This window comes from Anas acuta, chromosome 9, assembly GCF_963932015.1.
Source record: "Anas acuta chromosome 9, bAnaAcu1.1, whole genome shotgun sequence".
NCBI lineage: Eukaryota > Metazoa > Chordata > Aves > Anseriformes > Anatidae > Anas > Anas acuta.
Window position 1 is genome coordinate 11,208,619 of NC_088987.1, and position 19,954 is coordinate 11,228,572.

Sequence of the window (19,954 nt, forward strand, 5' to 3'; positions counted from 1 at the left end):
TGAGCATTGAGATGAAATTAACATCTGCACGTTTGGGCACAGGCGCTCACTGGGAGCAGGAAATGAGGAGATGTGTTGAGGGTTGCATTACTTACTAGTGTCCCGTTGCAGTTACACTCCTTGTGTGTTTGTCCCTCAATTTTGCTGTAATTGCACTTAAGGTACTAAAGCTTTTGCAAATGTGACTTCTGTGCAGCATGCAGGGGTTCTCTACAAGGATGTCAAGGCCCTGTATAACCAAGTACCTGAGCGATTTTAAAACCCGTCCAGTTGCAAAGGTTTGCCCTGTGATGGAAAAGCTAAGGTAGACTTGTATGTGCTTCGTCTTTTGTTCGGAGAAGCTAGGTAGATGCTACTGCCCCTTTTGGGTCTTCCAATGAAGAAACTGAAGTAGTCTCAAAATGGGCAGCAGGAAGCTGAGACCTGCCTCTTGCCATGTGCTCCCATCTCCCTGCCAGCTGAAACAGAAGTACCGCTCTGGGCGAGAACTGAGTCTGGCTCCCACAAGGGTCTAATCTCCAGCTCTCAGAACAGGTTTGTCATGCCATGGGTGGTCTTCTGGTTTGTAATATGATGCATAAAAGCTTGGATGATATCAGCATTGATGGTAGAACTAACGTGATCCCATGTAGAACAGTGAATTGGGGGTATTATCTGGAGGAATCATCTCCTCGCTTTAGGCAGAAGGACTGGTCTTCAGCAGCCAAATGTTGTGGGTGTAGCTCAGAAATAAGTGATTAACCTGCACGTGAGTGGGATGACTGAATGAGAATGTCCTTTAATAGACAAAAATGAAACCTGATGTCTTGTCTGCACAGCTTTAACTTCTGAGTGTGCCGTGTGTTACTCCTGCAGAGATTAGGATAGCCTGGCTGTGTGCAAAGCATTGTTATTGCTCAGTAGCATGTTTTGTGGTTTGCACAGTAAAGCAATTACATTGGACATCAGATTAGAAATTGCATTTCCATTTTACAATCTTCTGTGCTCAAAACAAGGACTAATAAGCAGCCTGATACTAGGGGCAGGGTGTTTTCTCAGTTGTTGGCAAATTAACTTGCTTCACTTGGTGGATATAACTTACACTAAATTTCTAAAGTAAAGTATTCACAGTGAGATGGAAAGGAGCAGTCCTTGCATTGAAGGTGTTTTACGTCTTGAACTGGTAGTTGTAACTGATGGTCCGTTTTCAGTTTGTGACTTGGCAAAATTCTGGGAAATAAGGTCATAGTGCTAGTGTAAGCTAACCCTAGTTGAGACAAGATGAAATTATCCATGTAACTTCTATTAAGGTGTTTTCCGTGGGGAATACAAGAACTGCTGTTTTTAACTGGTTATTTTTACGAAGCTGACGGCTTCAGTCTTTCATGCTGTCACCAACACGTGAATTCTCTGAATTTCTTCTAACACAAGCACAGCTATGTTACTGTGTTATTGTGTGGCTCCCTTAGTGTGTTCTTTCTTCTTACTTTTTTTAAGTAACGGTTTAAGTGAAGTGAAATTGCTCAGGGACAGAGAAAGAAGAAAAGCATTAAGGGAACAACAAAAGAAAGCTTTGTCTGCCTCACGTTCGCGTTTCTATCTGGTGGTGGCCGTTTGGGTTGTATCTGCCAAGTTATGCCAAGCAGAAGGGTTTATTTCCAATCACGGCTCTGTTTTGCATGATGCAGAAACATTGCTAGCTCGGTCAGGAAGATATGGCAACCCGCAACAGGAAAGCCATGGATGTGAGAGGGTGACTCTGGTAAACCACGTGCTTTGCACTTTCTTTCCTCTGGAAGACGTTGGCTATAGCTCGTGGAGAAACTGCTTGTTTTATTATCGTGAAGGGCTGAGTAAAAGCGGGTGTTGCCTGGCTCAAGGCAAATTTTAAGTTCTATTTACAAAATGTTCCCACTGAAAAAATCTGGAAACGCTTCAGAAAGGAACTCTTGCACCGATGGATTTGTGCTAGACATTGTTAAGCCCTGTTATTTTTCTGGCACTGCCTCCAACGCCTCTTGAGAATGTGCAGAGTAGGCAATAAAATGAGTGCAACTCTTTTAAAGCAAGGTTGCATAAATCATCTGAAAGGAGAGTAGCTTCTCATATACCAGCATTAATGCTCCACTTCAACCTCTCCAGTGGAGAAGTAAGCTCAAACTCTTTTATTTGCATGCCTTGACCTGGATTAGTGTCATCATTTTGGGTATCTAATGGAATTAAAAGGAAAATAATTGCTCTCCAAGGGCGTTGAAGTTCAAATTTTTCTAAGTTGCGCACACTTTCCTAGATTCTCCGCCATCTGGGCGCTGTGATCAACTTGCAGTGCCTTGACAACTGAGGCTGTGATGTTTAGTGATACTTGAGCTCAGGCATGGTTAGGGGTTTGGGAGGGTGTCTCCAAGTGAATCAATTTGCTGTTCTTCAAAAAATTTCCTATTTTTATTTCTTGTATTATTTAATAACTTGTAAGTAATCTTCCAGTCCTTGCTCTCCCACATAGAGCTTCCCATCACAGCTTTGTTGTCCTGTGAGAAGGCATTGTGTAACTGTCAGAGGAAATAGAGAATAGCTCTTAAATAGGGGTGAGCTATAGAACAAAGCTTTAGTAGAGCTGCACAGGACAAATGGAGTATGCGGGCTGTGATGTGGCAGCAAGCCAAAAGAGAAGGAAGTAAAGCAAAATGTAGGGTTGAGCCTATTTCTTATAACCAGGCTGGATCCTGGGGGAGGCCTGATTCTCTTCTAAACAGCTCTAAGCTGGTGAGAAGCTTTCCAGGTTTAGCTTGGCTTCTTACAATTGCTTTGTGCAAGAAGAAAATAGAGCAGTGTGGGCTTTAAAACAATTGCAATTCTGTTTAGTCTTCTAATATTATGAGCAAAATCAATAAATACTTGCTCAGTAAATATGTGCAAGCCGTAGTTGCTCAGTGTTAGCAAAGTGGAGTTGAGTCATCTTTTGGAACTTGAGTCTAAACTTGATGTTTGAAATTACTGACTGTTAGGAGCTCCCTTTTTCACAGAGAACAAGCAAGTAACAAAAACGGGATGCTTTTTGTTGTTTTCATTGTTCTTTTTTAATTATATCAGGTTTGAGTGATTTGGGAGTTGATCCAAGAATACTCAATGATATCTTGTTTTTCTGCAAATCCCTTGCTGCTGCTGTTTCACCTGGAGCCTTAATGATACAACTGAAGGAGCAGTGTTTTAACCAGGATGTGCATGTTAGTATCCAGAATAGATGGCTTGAGGTGTGATGTATTTCTGAGATTGTGCCCGGTCGTCTGCTCTGTTTGGAAGTGGACCCAGGTGGCAAGGCTGAGCACGCTTGAAAATTAGTGCATTGATTGGAGCCCAGCAGCCTCTTGGGATCGATTCCAGAGTTTGGATCCGGATTAAACTTCCCCCCAAGGACTTTGGGAAGTGGTGTACAAGGGGGCCTGGTGAAATTTGAGATGAGTCCAAGTTCCTCAAGATGGCAAGAAGACGAATGTTTTTACCAAGGGCAAGAGAGTGGGAGGAAACGCCCAGTTTAGGGAGGGAAGGGGAAATATTTTATGGTGGGGTAGTGTCTGGGAATGAAAGGGATGGATTGTGTCTTGGCAGATAGGAATCTTTCAGTTTTAATCCACATCTAGGAAGTAAATACAAAGACTTTTGCCGACTTCTGGGAACAGAGAGAGGGGAGGAGGTGCAGCGCTAGGCTTCTTGGTCGCGCTGCTTGGGTGGAAATCCCTGTGCTGCAGAGCTGAGGTCCAGCTGCGTAAGGAACTGATGTGTGGGGGCTGTGGTGCCTCAGGAGCTGGTGTGAACAGAATAGGAGCGGTTCTCGTGGCCTGTGGCTTCATATAAACATGCTGTCAATGAGTGTCGAGTCAGCCAGTGGGTCTCTCTGCCGTATGGGGAACGACTTGAAATACTTAATCATTTTGCCTGTTCTTTGCTTGTTTTAAGGTAACCTTGTGATGTGTTGGTTGTGCTTCAGAAAATACCTTTTGGGTGTGCAGTTGCTCAAAGTAATGAAAATCCTGACCAAATGCTCTGTAGAACTTGGATGCTGAAAATTCAGGTGTTTCCAAAATCTCTAATAGCCTCTGCAAGCCTTTATTGTGATCTCACTGCTGTAGTTTGTTCCATTTTATCCATAGTATAAAAGTTGACTCCCCCAAGGAGCACTGATGACTGAGTAGAGCTAAGCAGATACGTGATTTTCCCCCCAGCCCTTTTCCAGCAGCAGGTAAGTGTGCAAGAAGTTCCTGAATAGGAAGCTAGAATACACTGGCTAGGTGTGATCTGAAGTGACTAAAATATTAGTCACTTTGCAACCAGGAAGCCACCACGTGAACATTAAGATGGGAAAACTGTTGAGGCTAAGCTTTATCAGGCCCCTGTGCTGAGTGTCTGGAAGTAACAATGCTCAAGCTGGAGGGGTAAAGAGTTGAGCATGGTATTGGTTGGAGACTAATGGGTACATTATTATTGTTTTCTTAATGAGCAACAGTCTAGAACCCCTTTCTGTATTTGGCTACTGAAATCACATGCAGTCAGGTGGCTGCAAATAACTTGGAAATACCCTGCAGTTAGTTCAGCTAACTACTTTATTGCAAGAAGCATCCACTAATATCATGGAAATGAAGCAGGAAAAGTTCCTGTCTTTCTGCTAGCATGAGTGCTGCTGTACTGAACAACAAATCCATCAACTTCCCAGTTTGGGTAGTGAAAATCCTTCACAGTCAAGTGTCTCAAGGCAAGGTGTGGATTTGGAGATCTGCCTTCCTGCGCTCATGTGAATACTGAAGTCAGCAGTACTGTACAGCAAGGGGAAAAAATGGGAAGTGATTTTGGTTGTGTTATTCAACACTGGAGGGCCCGTAACAGAGCACCATGGAAATTCTGTATGTGTGCATTATGGTAATGTGACTTAAATGGCTGAGAAAACATTCTTGACGGCTGCAAGAATTACGGAATGAAGTCGCTGTGGAAGGAGCACTGCCTCTGCATGCATTTTGTAGGTACACACGTTCACACTGATCCCATTCTCAAAGGCCAGCTTTTTGGGGTGGCTTCCTGGTTTTGTGTGCCACTGTACTGAATCCCAACAGGTCCTCGGGTGCAGGTGATGCCAGCTTGCTGGTGCTTGGTGCAGGCCAGGAGCTGCTTTAATATACCAAATAAAGCCATGTGTTAGAAGGCAAAGCCCTGCCTCCTTTTGTTCTCTGCACTTGGGGTATAATCAGGATTTGGCAGCCAGTCCTCTCAGGTCCCTATGTGATCTTGCAAGCTTTGCAGTCAGTGGTGCTGCTCGGGTCTGTTTGGTGGCTCAGGCTTTGAGATGTCATCCATGTGTTTTGTCCCGTTTTGGACAGATGCATTGGCCGAATATGAGAGAAAATTTGGTCGATCTTCCTTTTTAATCTGTGGGGACTCTCATGCTGCAGTATAACCCTTTTTGTTGCTTGCCGTAACTTGTTTTAATTTGCCCTTTGCCCTCCTATAACTCTTATTGAATTCTTATATTCTGTAGTTGTACCACGCTTCAAAGAGTGGGTGTGGGGGTTTATGCGTGGTTTCTTTGGATTTTTTTTGTTTAACTACTTGATTTATTTAACTTGCAGATGATCTGAATTTCTCGTTCTGACTAAAATGCTACCTAGCTGGAGTATTTTACCTTGGTGTCTGAAAACTGACATACTCTGCTTTTATTGAGCATAACGATGAATTTGGGAATTAACTTCAGCTCCTGGTGCTGTTCGGACCCTGATTATTCATTGTCTTTGTGCCCTATGGCCATACTTTGGTGGTTAGTGTCTGCCTCTCGGCGTGGATGACACACAGATATCCTGTCCAGCCTAATGCTGCCCTCTCAACGCAATAAAATGCTGCATGTCAGAAATGACTGATAGCCATCGATGATTACCATCCAGTTAAGAGTTCAAGAAACAAGGCAGCTTTAATCAACTCCTGGAGTCTTCCTTTCCTGCCCACCCAACCCCAATTCTGTATTTTAATCTGTTCATTTTATTTTTAAAGCTACTTTTTTTCTTTGATCCAACTTCTCAGCATTGCTGTACAAACCCAGTTCATGGCGTTTCTGCCGAGTTGTGGTCATAGAGTTGCTCGGCTACTAAAATTAGGCAAAAAAAATTAGGCCTTGCTTTTTCTGTTTTTCCTGTTGTAGGTCTTTGTCTTCAGTTATGTTTACATCTCTTGGGAGCACGAGGGGTGCCTTTCCAAATAGTCTGTGCTTTCTGGCTCCTCAGATCTTTGTTGACACTGTGCTGTCCAGCTGGTAATAAGAGAACATGGGAAGCTCTTGGCCTCTGATTTAGTTTTAGAAAGCTGAGTGTTTTGGGTTATTAATCAATTTGCTTTAAAATCATGGAGTTCTTATGTCGTATTATATCTGGTATCTCACAGGATGACATTTTTTTTTCTTGTCTGTTTATATAGTTTTCAATTACCAAATCGCTGTGCAGAAGCTCAGTAAAAAAATGACTGTATATGCGTACACTGGGGTGGATGTTGAACTTTTTTCTATTTTAAACTGCCTGAATTTTCAAAATAGCTAAGCATAGCCTAGAAGCTTACGCAAAATGATTTGATTTTTTTTTTTCAGAATCAAAGTTGATTTTGTTGCAAGAACACTTTCAAGAGCCCAATTCAGAGGGCTGTTTTTCCCTGCATTAGAAGCCTAAAATGCACTATAGGGAAGTCATTAATACTGTTTTTATGTGCATTGAAAAATACTTAGTACAAGATGTTCAGAGTTAATATTTGTGTGAGATGGATGCACTGTCATTCTATTAATCCTTGAATTAGACAAACGCTTTTACCTGAATTTGTGGCAGGTGGTAGGAGTCAGGAATTACAGGCATTCCTGCTTTGGGCTGTGCTTGTTTTAAAAGGCACCCTGCTTCTGGCTGAAAAATACTTCTTGCTGAGTTAAAGTAAATGAATTAACCAAGGGGCAAAACTCAAAGTTTAGTTAAAAAGGAGAACAATTGCAGCTGGGGGGAATGACATGACTCCAAAGCTTGTAGCCTTTTGGGCAGACAGAAACTTGCCCTTTTTTTTTCTTTTTTTTTTTTCATGAACCCGTGTTATTCTCCAGGCTTACAAATGCCTGCTTTTTTGGACTTCTACTCAATGAGAAGTTCTGTTGAGGTCAACAGAGCTGTGTCTGAGTGGAAATGCACACAGCTGGCAGTCTTGCTAGGTATGGCTGTTAAAGCTGTGCTGTGTGTTAACCTGAATGGTACAGACATTGCGTAACATGCACACTGGAGTAGCTAATTCCAGTGAAAGCTGCCCAGCCTTTCCTTCTTCTCCCTGGTATACAACACAATATTTTCATGCACGATGGTGTGTTTCTTGCAAATTTCTGGTGCGTGCTGCCTTCTGTTTAGTGTGTGCAGCATTGCCTACCAAGCTGGCTGCTGTCAAAGGGCTGATTAGCACCCCTGAAAGGGAAGGGGTGCTTTAGGTATGCACAGCAGGCAGTTCTTTGGGCTTATATATCTGAACTTTAAACAAGGTTGCATGGTTTCGTTTAGTTGCTTATGTTTACTTGTTTTTTAGTATTTTTTTTTTTCTTTTTAATATCTGGGTGAAATGAAGGACTGAGTTTTCTTTAGGTTGTGCTTGCATGTTTGGTGTTAGAAATTGTCTGGGCGACCTGCTGGTATTGTCTTACTGCTGAACATGAAATACTTGTGCAGGAATATATTGGATATATTAATTTTTTATTTGGAAGGAGAGTGTCTTTTTTCATTAATATTCTTGCATTTTGCTGCTTAAAATTACCATGGTTGTACTTAATGCATGGCTCAATAAATCCCCTTCTAAATAATTCAGGAGGCAATATACAGAAATACTCGTGCTCCCTGCTATACAGGTGGAATTGAGCTGAGATGTTAAACCTCTGGTTTTGCTGTGGCTGGTCAGAGAGCCAGGATGGGAGCTGCTGACTGCAGGGCCACTTCTAGTCCAGCACACTCCATCATGCCAGGACTCAGTAACGCTGCTGGGATGTGAAGGAGTCTCCTCCCTGCCTGGAATAAGCAATGACCCAACAGTAAGATTATTCAGGTCGATCTGATTTGCAGTAGTGCTAAAAGCCATGACCCATAGTAATTAGAGTTTAGGTTCTCAGGCCCTAAAGCTCATATCATGGTAACTGTTGATATCTTTGGTTGAACCAAAGTTATTTGCTTGCTTGTTCTTCACATCGGGTATAAAGTACACATTATCGCTTCATCTGAGGGCTTCCGAACGTTTGTATTTAGCTGTACGGTAGGTCTGGAGGGAAACCTCTTCAAAGTAGACCTGCTGGCTTTGCTGGCATTTTAGAAATGGAGCTGGGGGGAGCGCAGAGGCTGTGTGACCTGCTGCCAGCACCCGGGCTCTCAGCAGGCACCTGGGCCTGAGCTGGTGTTGAAGTGAGCATACAGTTCGCCTCCACGGCCTGGGTGATGTCCACAGCATGCCTGTCCTTCCCGAAAGGAGTGCCAGCCTGAGATCTTTCCCACAGATCTCTCTGCATCAGACTTTCCGCCAGTCCAGGAGGGCTTTTTAGTCTTTTTGATGAGAAAAGAGGCGAGAGATACAACCCAAATCACACCTCTCGTTGTGATGAGTTAGATATCTGTTTCAGCTTCTGCCCTGATTTTAGCTGAGGGGCATGGGTGGAACCCTTAATTTCTTGGCGCTTCTTTGTAATGGCACAAGCACTTCGCCTACATCACGTATTGTATCAGCTGCCTTCTGAGCAACTGGTGAAGCTGCACAGTTCTGCAGTCAGCACTATCTTGATTAATAATTATGATAGAAGCACTTCTGTTGAGCTTAAGTGCTTTATTTCCACCTACTAAATCCTCTTGTGGGAAGGTCTGAAAAACTAGGTTGATTCAAATCTTTTTTTTTTGATACACTTAAGGCATCTGTTTTGGATGAGCCTTAAGCAACCTGGAAAACAGACCTTCCACAAGCAGCAGGATGAATGTTCTCTAAGAGGAAAGGGAATCTTTGTCTTGTCCAGCACTGAAATAGCGCCGTAAACTGGCTCCTACTAGGCTTCCAACTGCTAGTCTTGGTGCATCAGTTGGGGTGCAGTTAGGGGCAAAGCAAAATGGTTTGTAAAAATCTTCTTGTTGCTAATGTCCATGGTAGTTTACTATATTGATTTCATCATCTCATATCTCTGAAGAATAAGCACCAGTGGTGGTGTTTTGCAAGGCTTTGAGTAGCTGAACGCTGCTCTTGAGCCACGTAGATCCAGCAGTTACAAGCTAAGACTTTGTCAGCGTGTGTATGCAGCATAGATAAACGTTTCTTTGGAGATATGGAGAAGGGTTTTGATAGCTGGAGTTGGAGACATCAAGGGTTTCTACACCTGAGGCAGGTAACTTTATTTTCAGGTAGAAAACCTCAAAACTCTGAGATGTTGATAGCTGAGCAGTTAAAAGCTGGATGATGCTTTTTTGTTTTCTTCTGTGAAGTCTCCTTGTAAGCTTTTCTTCACTTGTGTGACTCTCCTTCACGCGTGGGTAGTGAGAGGGTCTCTGTGCAGGTGTATCCCATAGCCTTATTTCTTAACACATTGGACTGGAAAGTGGGCTGCAGCCAGAAAAAGTGGGATACCTCTCCTGCAGAGGTGGTTCCCAGTTTGGGTCCTGTGTACTGGAGCATTTGCATTGCCCTCTTGTGGCAGGTGCCCCACTGCAGCTGGGACTGGGGATTAAACGATTCTGCAGTCTCCAGTCCGGTTCTTAATTCAGCGGTGTCTCTAGTGAAACCGTGGCTTTCCTAACCCAGAAGCGTGAGTTAGCATGAAAACTTGAAAGCAGAGCTGATGGGATGTAGGAAGTGAAACTGATAGTTCGAGATGCATTATCAAAATGATGTCCCAAAATACGTAGTCGGGATCTAATTGCATCTCTCTAATTATTTGCAGTTAAATTCGCCTGCAGGCTTTTGCAATGCCTCAGCGATATTAATAGTTTCAGAAACCTGGTGTGGGGGGGAAAAAAATAGAGAACCAAGGCTCTGAGAATTAGATAATCTATGCTTTCTTTTTTCTATTAGCTAGCACTCTTGTCCTGCCAGGCATCAGCGGTGGGACTAGATCCTGCAGTTTTTTCAGACAAATTCCCCACCAAAACCAGAGTACGGGCAAAACTTTGGGCTTCCAACCGGGCAAGGCTTGATCCCTGAATTCAACCCCTTTCTGTACATGGTGAGGGGAGGCTGTGTGTGCGTCTGTGTGTGCAAACACACGCCCTGCAGCCTTCCCTGGAGGCTGCTGCCTTGCAGACGTGCCCGCAGCCCTTGATGTCTTTGTTCTCGCCAGCGCTCGCCGTCCGCAGCCCGGCTGGGCCGCAGGAGTTTTATTGCGGCGGGAGCTGCTGCGCGGGTGAATTCCAGCGCGCGCCTTCCCCGGGCCTGCTGCCCCTCTAATTGTTGTGTTGTCAGAAGGCGTGTGCCTCCCAGAGCCTTATCTGATTCCTCCGGAGGCCTTGCAAGCAATTCAGATGTTGACCCCTTGAGCGCAAACAACTCTTTGCGCCGCCCGCCTCGGGGCATAGCTGGGAGGTTTAGCGCCAAGCCAGCAGCTCCCTGCGCTTTGTCACCGGGCTGGGGGGCACCTGCGAGGGGCCAGGGAAGGTGAAAGGCTGGTGGGACTCGGAGGGAGACGAGAGGGGAGTCGGACAGCTGCTCGTGTCAGCGCTGGGATAAGTGCGAGGAGATTAATAGTTATTTAAGGAGCAAATGGGGACATGGCATTCGGCTGTGGCATGCGAGTGTATAAATGCGGTGGAATGGCTGCTCCGCTGGTAACATTTAGACAGATGGCCCCTGGACTGAGTGGAATGACAAGGATCTTTGATTCTCATAAGGATATCTTAAATTTTAATGGGGTACTTATTTTTTTTAATTGACGTCCGGGCAGCACCATCAGCATTTCCAGACCGTGCTGCATCGTTAATGCTGACTGGCCCTTTGGTCATCTTTCCCCACAATCTTCAGCAGTCTGGGATTAGGAGAAACAGTCTTTAAGTGAAAGCTGAAACACTGTTGTTTTGCTGTCTGAGCTGGTTTGGGAGACTGTTTTCATCACAGTCGCCTTTTCATCATTCGGCTGGTTAGGGAGCGCGTCTGATGCTAATCTCCATGAGAAGTAAAACAACCGAGCGATACCTCGGTGTTTTTTTTGAGGTGTCTTTAGGTGTTATTAGGGCTGGAGGTGTGGGACTAATTTTGATTAAATGATCGAAAAATCTGCTTTGTTTGTATTATTGAGCAGAAGGGTGGAGAGATATTTTTTTTTTTGACTAAGCACAAAATTATTGACCAGCAAAAGTGTTCCTGGTGCTGCACATCAGCATCCCAGCACCTTCGTTACAGAACCAGCCTCCAGCAAAAGCACATCCCAGGTCCGTTAAATAAGGCATGGGTGGTTGAATAACCTGCAGGAGATGAGACATAACTGTCATCTGCATTGTCAAAGCTGCAATCTCCATTTGGAGAAGGTGATCCCATCTGGATCATTGTCCTGCAACAGCTACTTCGCGTGCCTGGAGCCTAACTGTGGGCTCTCTAACAGAGGCTCTGGGACATCCAGTGTCTTCTGTGCTGCTGTGGATGGGGAAACTGAGGCAGAGAAGGTAAATGACTAACCCGAGGCAACACGGAGAGTCACTGGTTCATCCAGGATTAGGACTCAATATGTAATTGCTTTTATTACTCCACTGCCTGGAGGCCTTAGCCAAAGCAGAGGCCCATTAAGCGCAGTGCTTTTTACATAGCAAGGAGCAATCCTTGCCCTGGAGACCTTGCAGCCTCAAGTAGGCTGAGGGTGGAGGGGGAGGCAAGGTGGCTTGCCCAAGGACATGGTGTGCTGCTGGCAGAGCAAGGGAATGAGCCAGCTGTCCCTCCTCTCTGCCTGCTCCCTCTGCAGACCATCCCAGCTCCCAAAATTAATTCCCCCACATCATTCCCCACAAAACCTTTTTGCGTCTCAGCTCGTAATAGCAAGCTGCACCACCTCTGCAAGATCCATGTGCCTCACTGAAGCCCCAGGAACACCAGCTTCACCTCGGGCTCTTGATTAAATGCTCCATAAAAACATTAGCCTTTTCCAGACAGAAGCAAAAGGAAGAGCCCAAGGTGAGGCTGGTGCTCTTGGGGCTTCAGCGAGGCAAAGAGCCTCTGCTGCTTGGCTTATAATACAGACTTGTCCTGGAGCCTCTCTAGAAAAGGAGTGACTGTAGTAAAGAGGAAGGTCTTTGGCAGGCTGGCTGAAGTACTGGGAGATACCCAGGCTTTAGAGCTCTGGGTGGGATTGAAACTGTAGGATGTGGAGGGAAATGGGGTGCCTGTCCCCTCAAATGAAGGGAGGAGCCCAATTTCTGTGTGCCACGTCCTCTGCTAGTGGCAGAACTAGGTGTGTTTGTCACTGCATGTTCCCTGGGTGATCCCTGAGCTGATGGGGGTGTGTGTGTGAACCACAGACATCTGTCCCTAAGATTGGCACAAATGATGCCCTTCAGACGAGCACAAGAACAAGACTACGTGTACCTGGCTGAGCCTCGTGTCCCGCTCACCTGCTGTCCTGCGTGTCTGCAGCCAGTGCTTGCTCTTTTGGAGGAATAAAAGAATGGTGTAATAGTGTAACTCCTTCCCTAGAGTATTTTCCTGGCTCCCAATTTTTTGTGGATAAAAATTATAAAATCAGGTAGGTTGCCTTGATGGATTATTCTCCATCAGAATTTGTCTGATGTCGTCTTGACCATGTGTAGGCTTTCAGTATCCCTGATATTGGAGTCCCAGGCATAGGCATGATTAAAGGCTCTGAGCCTCTTTGCCAGCAAGTCAGACCAGTGCAGTTACTGCCCAAGTTAGTGCTCCTGTCACCCTACATAGTATGGTCTGATCTGTGAGAAGAGGGATGGTCTTTGGGTAGAACACAAGACCATCGGATGATGTAGCCTTGTAGAAGATGGAGCCAGCTGCAGTGTTCTGAACCTGATGATTTTCACCAGGTTATAGCAATCCGTGCTAAAGAAAAGGTCTGGATCTGGGTGTTGGTAGACCTGGGGAGCCTGCCTCCCTGCGATAGCTTGCTGCCCTGTGAATCATCTCCTAGTATGCAATCTCGTTTCCCAGCTCAGCTGCATGCTGTTGATCTACTGTGTGGCTGTGCAAAGCTTTTCTTCTTTGTTTCATTTACTTCTTTGTTTCAGTCACCGATGTAAAATTGGGTATATTCTCTGCAAATATTCCTTCCCTTTGAGTAACACATGCAGGGTGGTGCTGAGAGCACGCTGTACATCCTCCATCACGAAGGCCGTGCTGCTGCTAGCCAGTTTGTGCTAACGTTGCTTCTGTAACACTTCTGTGCATCTGTTTGCCTCTAGCCGCAGTACACGAACCTGGGGCTCCTGAACAGCATGGACCAGCAGATTCAGAATGGCTCCTCCTCCACCAGCCCCTACAACACGGAGCACACGCAGAACAGCGTCACGGCGCCCTCGCCTTATGCCCAGCCCAGCTCGACTTTTGATGCCCTCTCGCCCTCCCCAGCCATTCCTTCCAACACAGACTACCCGGGACCTCACAGCTTCGATGTATCATTTCAACAGTCCAGCACAGCAAAGTCAGCAACATGGACGGTAAGGATGCAACGTAGCCTTGCTCCTTCACTGGCTTCAGCCCTGCAGCTCGTAGCGACACTGCTGGTCTGATACATATCCAGGCTTGTGCAAGAATGGAGTAACCTGTGTCCTCTCAAGTGCATGACATGTCACACACACAGAAGGGAAAGATTTATCTTGGTTGCTCTGGGAGGGTGTGGTGGGAATTTAACCCTCAATAGGATTACTAAATCCCAGGTGAATAAAATGCCTTGCAAAAAGACAATTGCTTAAAGACCATGCGTGATGAAACAGTGGCTCTTGATTTGGGTCTAGCATATGCTGGAGTGTAACCAGGAGATGGGCCTAGGGATAGCTTCAGTGCTTCCCTTGGTGTTCTTCAGCATCCGTGGGTTTGCATAAGGTTCAGGTTCAGTGTGCAAGGCTGTGCCAGCAGGATGGAGGTACGGGATGGAGATGATGCTTCCTTATCTGACCCAGAGTGGGGCTTTCTTTTGTCTTGTCCCCCTTGTAGATGGTGTGAGAACCCCCAGTGTCACCAGCTCTGGTCAGTCCTGCAGTATGTAGGTTAATTTTGTAACTTAGCATTTTCCTCTGGCTGCCAGAGTAGTGGTAGTAGGGTTTTTGTTTACTTCTATTTATAAAATAAATAAGTTTTGATTTCTAGAGCTGGCTTGGTTGTTCAAACTCTTGAAACCTCAACCTCATAACCTAGGAGGCAGCACTGCTGGAGCTGTGTGTCCTGGTGTGATTTAGGGCTCTAGAAATGTGTAAGACAGCACTATTCTCCACTACAAAGATGGTCAATATTTGCCTTCCTCTACTTCAGGCACTCAAGTTTGGTGCAGTGAATAATCCCCTATATGTGCTTCTCTGTGTAGTGAGTGAAGAGGGTTAGACAAATTGAGCCTCAGTCCTATGAATAACTCTAGAGTTAAATGCCTGAACTGTGTTACCAGTAACCCCTGCTGTGCCTGATAATTAAGTAAACCAGATATGAATCCCTTGTGAAAAGACTTTATTTAAATGCATATAGTGATTCTTCAAGCATCAGCTCAAATCTCAGTGTTCAGCATATTATGAATTGTCTTCTATTTTTCTTCAATCAAACCTGTTTTGTTTTGAGTATTTTCATTTTATGGTACCTTTTGTTTAATGGTATCGGGATTATCTGAAGCTTTTTTCCCCATCTTCAGAAGTCGTTCTACCTGGACAAAAGCAGTGACTTTTTAACAAAACAAAAAAAGACTTTTTAATCAAAAGCTAAGAACATTATTTTCTTCCCCTCTAAAGAACAACTTCCATCTCAAATTTAGTTACAGTTCCTGCTAGATTATATTTAACAAAAAGTCCTCAGCACTGCTGGTGATGAAGCAGTGGAACCTGTGTGCTCTTAAGTGGCCAGATAGAAAGAGATGCCACTTAACAGTAAGTTGGTGTAGTTCTGCATCCTTTGTAAATTTTTCAGAAAGTTTTTGTCTAAAGCTGCTTACAATAACCTTGTTTAAAACTTGTTTCGTGGGGTTAAAATGTATTATGTCTGCTTGAGAACAAATTTGTGATTGCTTATGGGTAAAAGGGTGGAAGCTTTTTTTTTTTAATGTGAGGTTGAAATGCATCTTCTCTCTACCTGCACTGGGAGCAATACCTCGTTCATGCTTGTTTTCATGCCCAGGTTTCTCCACTTACACTACACACTATTTTTCCTTCCCTTTAAGGAAGGAAATATCAGTCAGGTCTCCTTTCCATTTCTCAGAGTGAGAAAAAGCTGCCCTTGGATTTTTTGCAAGCTGCTCTGGAGAGGGTCCTTTGAGGAGATAAGAAAAAGACATTCCCTTTTGATACATATGTACAAAGAATTATCTAATGCAGCTGCAGGGAACCAATGTGTTTGATGCTGTCCTTTCAACTGGGAGAAGCGGTCTTTTGAAATGCATTTTGAACATATGTAGTAGGCTGTTCCAGCAGAGCTGAAGACAAGTGAGCTAATCCCAAGCTTAAAATGAAGCAAACACTTGAGATGTTTCACTGTAGTGATAGAGGCTTTCTGGGGGGCAGAAGCGAGGCTGAGATTTTAATATGAATCTGTGTGGTAGTCAAAGATGCAGTTTCATGCTGGGTCTTACAAAGTATTCCTTGGTAACTGATCATCAAATGTGCAGCAGCCTGGGGACCAGCGCACTTCATTTTCTTTTGCCCCGACATGGGTGATGCTACAAACAGAAGATGTGCTGCCTGTGGCTGTTGCCATCTGCCTAGGGAAAAGTCTTTATTTTCCTGAAGGAATAGACTCCTAAGCAGCTCTCTGATCATGGAGGAATGTCTGGGTGTCCCTGTGCTGAGTCAGGTAACCTGGATTTAGCTGCTTGTGCAGGAGCAGCCTGCTGTGTGCTGTCAGTGGCTGATGACAGTCTTGTGGTGGCTGCTGGGGACCTTCAATCAATATGCATTTCACACTCATCTTTCCATCTTCAGAGCTCTGCCCTTGTGCTAATTAATCCACCAACTCATTTCACATGGGCTGTTGAGCAGTTGGTAATAGGTGTTCGACAGCTTTATCAGTGGGGTGGGCGGGGAGGGATGTGAAGGCTCTCTTTCCCGCTGCTGTCCTGAGAAATGTGGAAACATGCGCGAAATGTTGATGAAAGAAGGATTGCCCCATCCTCTCAGCAAGAGCAAGTTCTCTGAGTTGCTCATTCTTTCCCCCCCCCCCATGTGACTTCATGTGCTTTGATTAATGCCTGTTGACTTTTTTTTAATGATGGATTAGGAACTTACCCAACTGGAAGAGTTTCTTCCACTGCAATGACCTATTAAAAGTTTAATTACTAGATGGCCCCACCCTTATTAAGAGTCCAAAACTTGAAAGCCTTGTTTCTTAGTTCTTTTTTTTCCTCCTGTGTTCCCCAGGGCAACGGTATGAAGTAAGGAAACTCATTGTATCGCACTTTCCCCTGTTTAGGAGGGGATTAGCTGAGATGACCCACCTTGCCCTGCTGGGAAGGCTCCGTGGTGGTGGATCCCCTGTCCTGGCTGGCAGGGTGCTTTGCTGTAGCTCAGAGGAGCTTGTTCGGGGCTGAGTCATGTTAGATTAGGTCATGGGAGCGAAGGCTGTGGGCTTGGTGAGAGGACTGGGTTATTTCTCCTAGAAAAGCAAAAGCTGCTGTGCGAGGGTTAGAGACGTACATCTGAAGATGCATCAGACTCCTTGGTTACTTGTGTGCTTAGCTTTGGAGGAAATGACCTGAATTCATACGTAGATCTCCAGGTTTCTTCTAGAGAAACTACTACTAGCAAATACCTAAATACCAGTTCACTACAAACAGCCCTATGTTCCAGCCTCACCCCCCAAAACTGTCTTTTGTACTGTTTTTTTCCAAGTTCTCTGGACTTCCTACAGGCAGGTTTACTTTCCTAGAACAGTGCCAAAATCAGGAGGATTGGTATAGGATAAGCTGGTAAGGAGATGATTGTAACATCAGGAGAATTGCCTCTCTGCTCGGGTTTGTGATGGGATCCTAATTAAAGGGGGGAGGGAACTAGCTAAAAACTGGAGAGAAACACTAGTTGCTGCGAGGTGAGAGTGATTTCATATGTATGAGCAGCTCACTTTGAAAATATTGCAAATTTTCTCTCTGAAGTCTTTCATGACCTTAAGTAGGAATTCCAGTAAAACATGCTGTCTAATCAGGTTAGCTCTTCATTTGTATGCAATGTTGAGCTAATTAATGATGACAAATTGAGATTGGATTGCAGAGGACTTTATAAGCATCCTTGATTATTTTTTTAATTAATGACCTGAGAACACAAGTAAGAATATAAGCAGGTTAATCAGTCTTTTCAGAAGGAAAACCTTTAACAATTGAAACTCTCTTGAAGTGTTTAAAAACAAAAGCCTTAGTAGTCTAAATTGAACGAAATTTCTCACATGCATACTGGGGGCAAGGAGCTCATGTTACAGCAAAACCTTCTGGGAAGCCATGCAGCAGAGGATCAAGCAGTTATCATTTTGTAATGCTGAGACAGTCGGTTGTTAAGGTTGTGAGAGAAGCCCCATGAATTGGGTAAAGTTGGGTGAAGCTTATCTGGAGCTGTCATTTATTGTGGGATACTTCCTCTGTGAGAATTCTCATATACCCAGGCTTGCAATATCTCCTCCCATTTCTGCAGCAGAAGCAAACAAGAGGTTTCAAAAGTGTGCCACCTCAGACTTCTTTTTATTTGTGGAAGTAACTTGTGTGCAGGTCTCCCCACCCACTCTGAGCGTAAGTAAATAAATAAATAACTGTACTGGCTTTTCCCCCTTAAAAAGGTTTGGCAATCACCTGTTGCCAGCAGAGCTGCTTACACGGGGAACAGCATGGCTGCAGCAGGAAAGTAAAAATTAAAATTGTGTGTCAAGGTAAGTAAAAGTTAACGTTACTGCCAAACTCAAGCTATCAAAAAACAGATCGGATCCACCCATTCCCATAAGCAAGATACCACCGTATAAGTCATGAGACTTTTAAAAAGACAAACAGGTTCTTCATATTCTCCCCCAGGTTTTTGAGCCTTTAGGGTGCATCTACTAAATCTTCTAAAGCTTTTCTTGGTAGTCACGAGGGTTAAGGAAAGATAGAGCAGAAATAGTTTTTAAGTTTTTATATGGAAACTGAAATTTATTTGCAATTTTTTGATTTTGCTGAAGACAGCTAGCCCTGGAAAACTTGCATAATTCAAATGTTGGCAATACCTAAGTGTAGCAGTTTATTCTCATGCCCTGCAGTAGTTTGAAGATGAGCAGGGTTGGTCCTTGCTTTGTTATGAAATGTGGAGCTTTGCAAAGCTGCAATCGACGTTCAAGTCAGGCACCCTGGTTCTCCTGTTCTCAATAAACTCAGCTATACCTAAAGCTGTATGAAATATTCAGATTTCAGATTCTTAAATAGCAAAGCTGGATAACAATCTGTGCAACATGCAAGAAATTGTGCTGGCTGGAGGTATTGGATTTGGAAAGGCTTTGTTTTTAAGGAGGGCAAAAAGAACGCGCTTAAATTAGTCCATGCTAGCAAGAACAGGTTTCCATGGTGGAGAGCGTAGATTCCTTGGCTGGTCCATCTCAGTCTTATTTCAATTTCATTCATTCCATTTTCACTTTGAGATGTATTGTCTTGAACCACCTGGTAAAATGAGATTTTTCTTTTTCCCCATATACATAAAATGAGTTAGAAGTTGGTGCATGGGGACACTGCAGCAGAGAGAGGGTGTTGCCTTGACTCTAATTGTTCAGTGTTCTCTTAAGCTGCCCAAGTAATGAGTTGTTTCAATAACACTGGTAATGTATTGCTCCTGCTGCTGATCAGCTTTCTGCATCGTAAGTGACAACTCTTTGAAGGCTGGTGACTCTTCCAGTGAACTTGCACGTGGTGCTGTGCTAGGTGTTCATGTGAAATCTTAGCTTTGTTACTCCTCAACGGCGTGCCGCTCTCACAAGCTAGCTGTCTTGTATTCAGCATGGTTTGAGTTTTCCCAATTTTACTCTTGAATATTTTTTAAAGCTGTTAAGAAATGGGGAATGGAAGCAGTCGTGTTTCTGGATTTTGAATTTCCCTTTCTTTGGAGGCTCTGAGTCAGCAGCGGTGAGGGCTTTCGCTGTTAGCACAGGGCGGTTGGGAAGGGTCTCCATAAAAGAGAGGCTTGTTTGTGCAGACGGTTCTGCAGATGTCTCCAAGCACTGAAATTGGTCGTCTTCTGGACACATTTTGCTAATGTTTTCATGGCTTTAAACGTAGGTTTTCTCTGCAGCCTGGCTGCTTGTTGATGCATACGCTGTGGACTGTTAGAGAACTGATGCAATGGTGTGAGCTCAGGGCTTGGCTCTGCACTGATCTCAGCAAAGCAGGAGCATTGCCTTATTTGGGCATTTGTCTTGGGCAAGAAGTGGTAAGAATTGGCTTCCTAAACTTCCTCGCAGCTGTACCTGCCTAAAGAGGATGTTTCTAGTGCACACACCTCTTCCCTGCTCAAAGCAGACAGGATGGGGTTTGGTTGTAGCGATGGTTCTCGTGCATGAAGAGGTGTCGACCACACTTTCCTGTTTGAATAACTTGGAGTGTTTCCCTCTGTGATATTACGGAGCCTGATATTAAGGCTGTTGAGGCATATGAAACTTGTCCTAGGTCACCTACCTGGAAAGAGGGCAGCCAGGCTTGTTGTCTTTGAAGGAGGTGCCTTTCTCACGGCAGGGACGTGTTTTCAAGCTAGCAGAGCTGGGAAGAACCAGTTTCCCTGTGAGAACCAGTCCAGGAGGGGCCTGCTGGAGTCTGTTTTGCTTTTTGTGCTTG

At 44.5% G+C, this 19,954-nt stretch overlaps 1 protein-coding gene across 11 annotated transcripts in view; it reads left to right on the plus strand.

The window, feature by feature from the left end:
* TP63 (tumor protein p63) overlaps positions 1-19,954 on the plus strand; it is a 154,314-nt gene that overhangs the window by 89,195 nt on the left and 45,165 nt on the right. For all 11 annotated transcript variants that reach the window (XM_068692077.1, XM_068692080.1, XM_068692078.1 and 8 more), the window contains one exon: positions 13,395-13,649. In XM_068692077.1, coding sequence (XP_068548178.1) covers positions 13,395-13,649 — 255 coding nt within the window. The remainder of the gene's footprint in view (positions 1-13,394; positions 13,650-19,954) is intronic.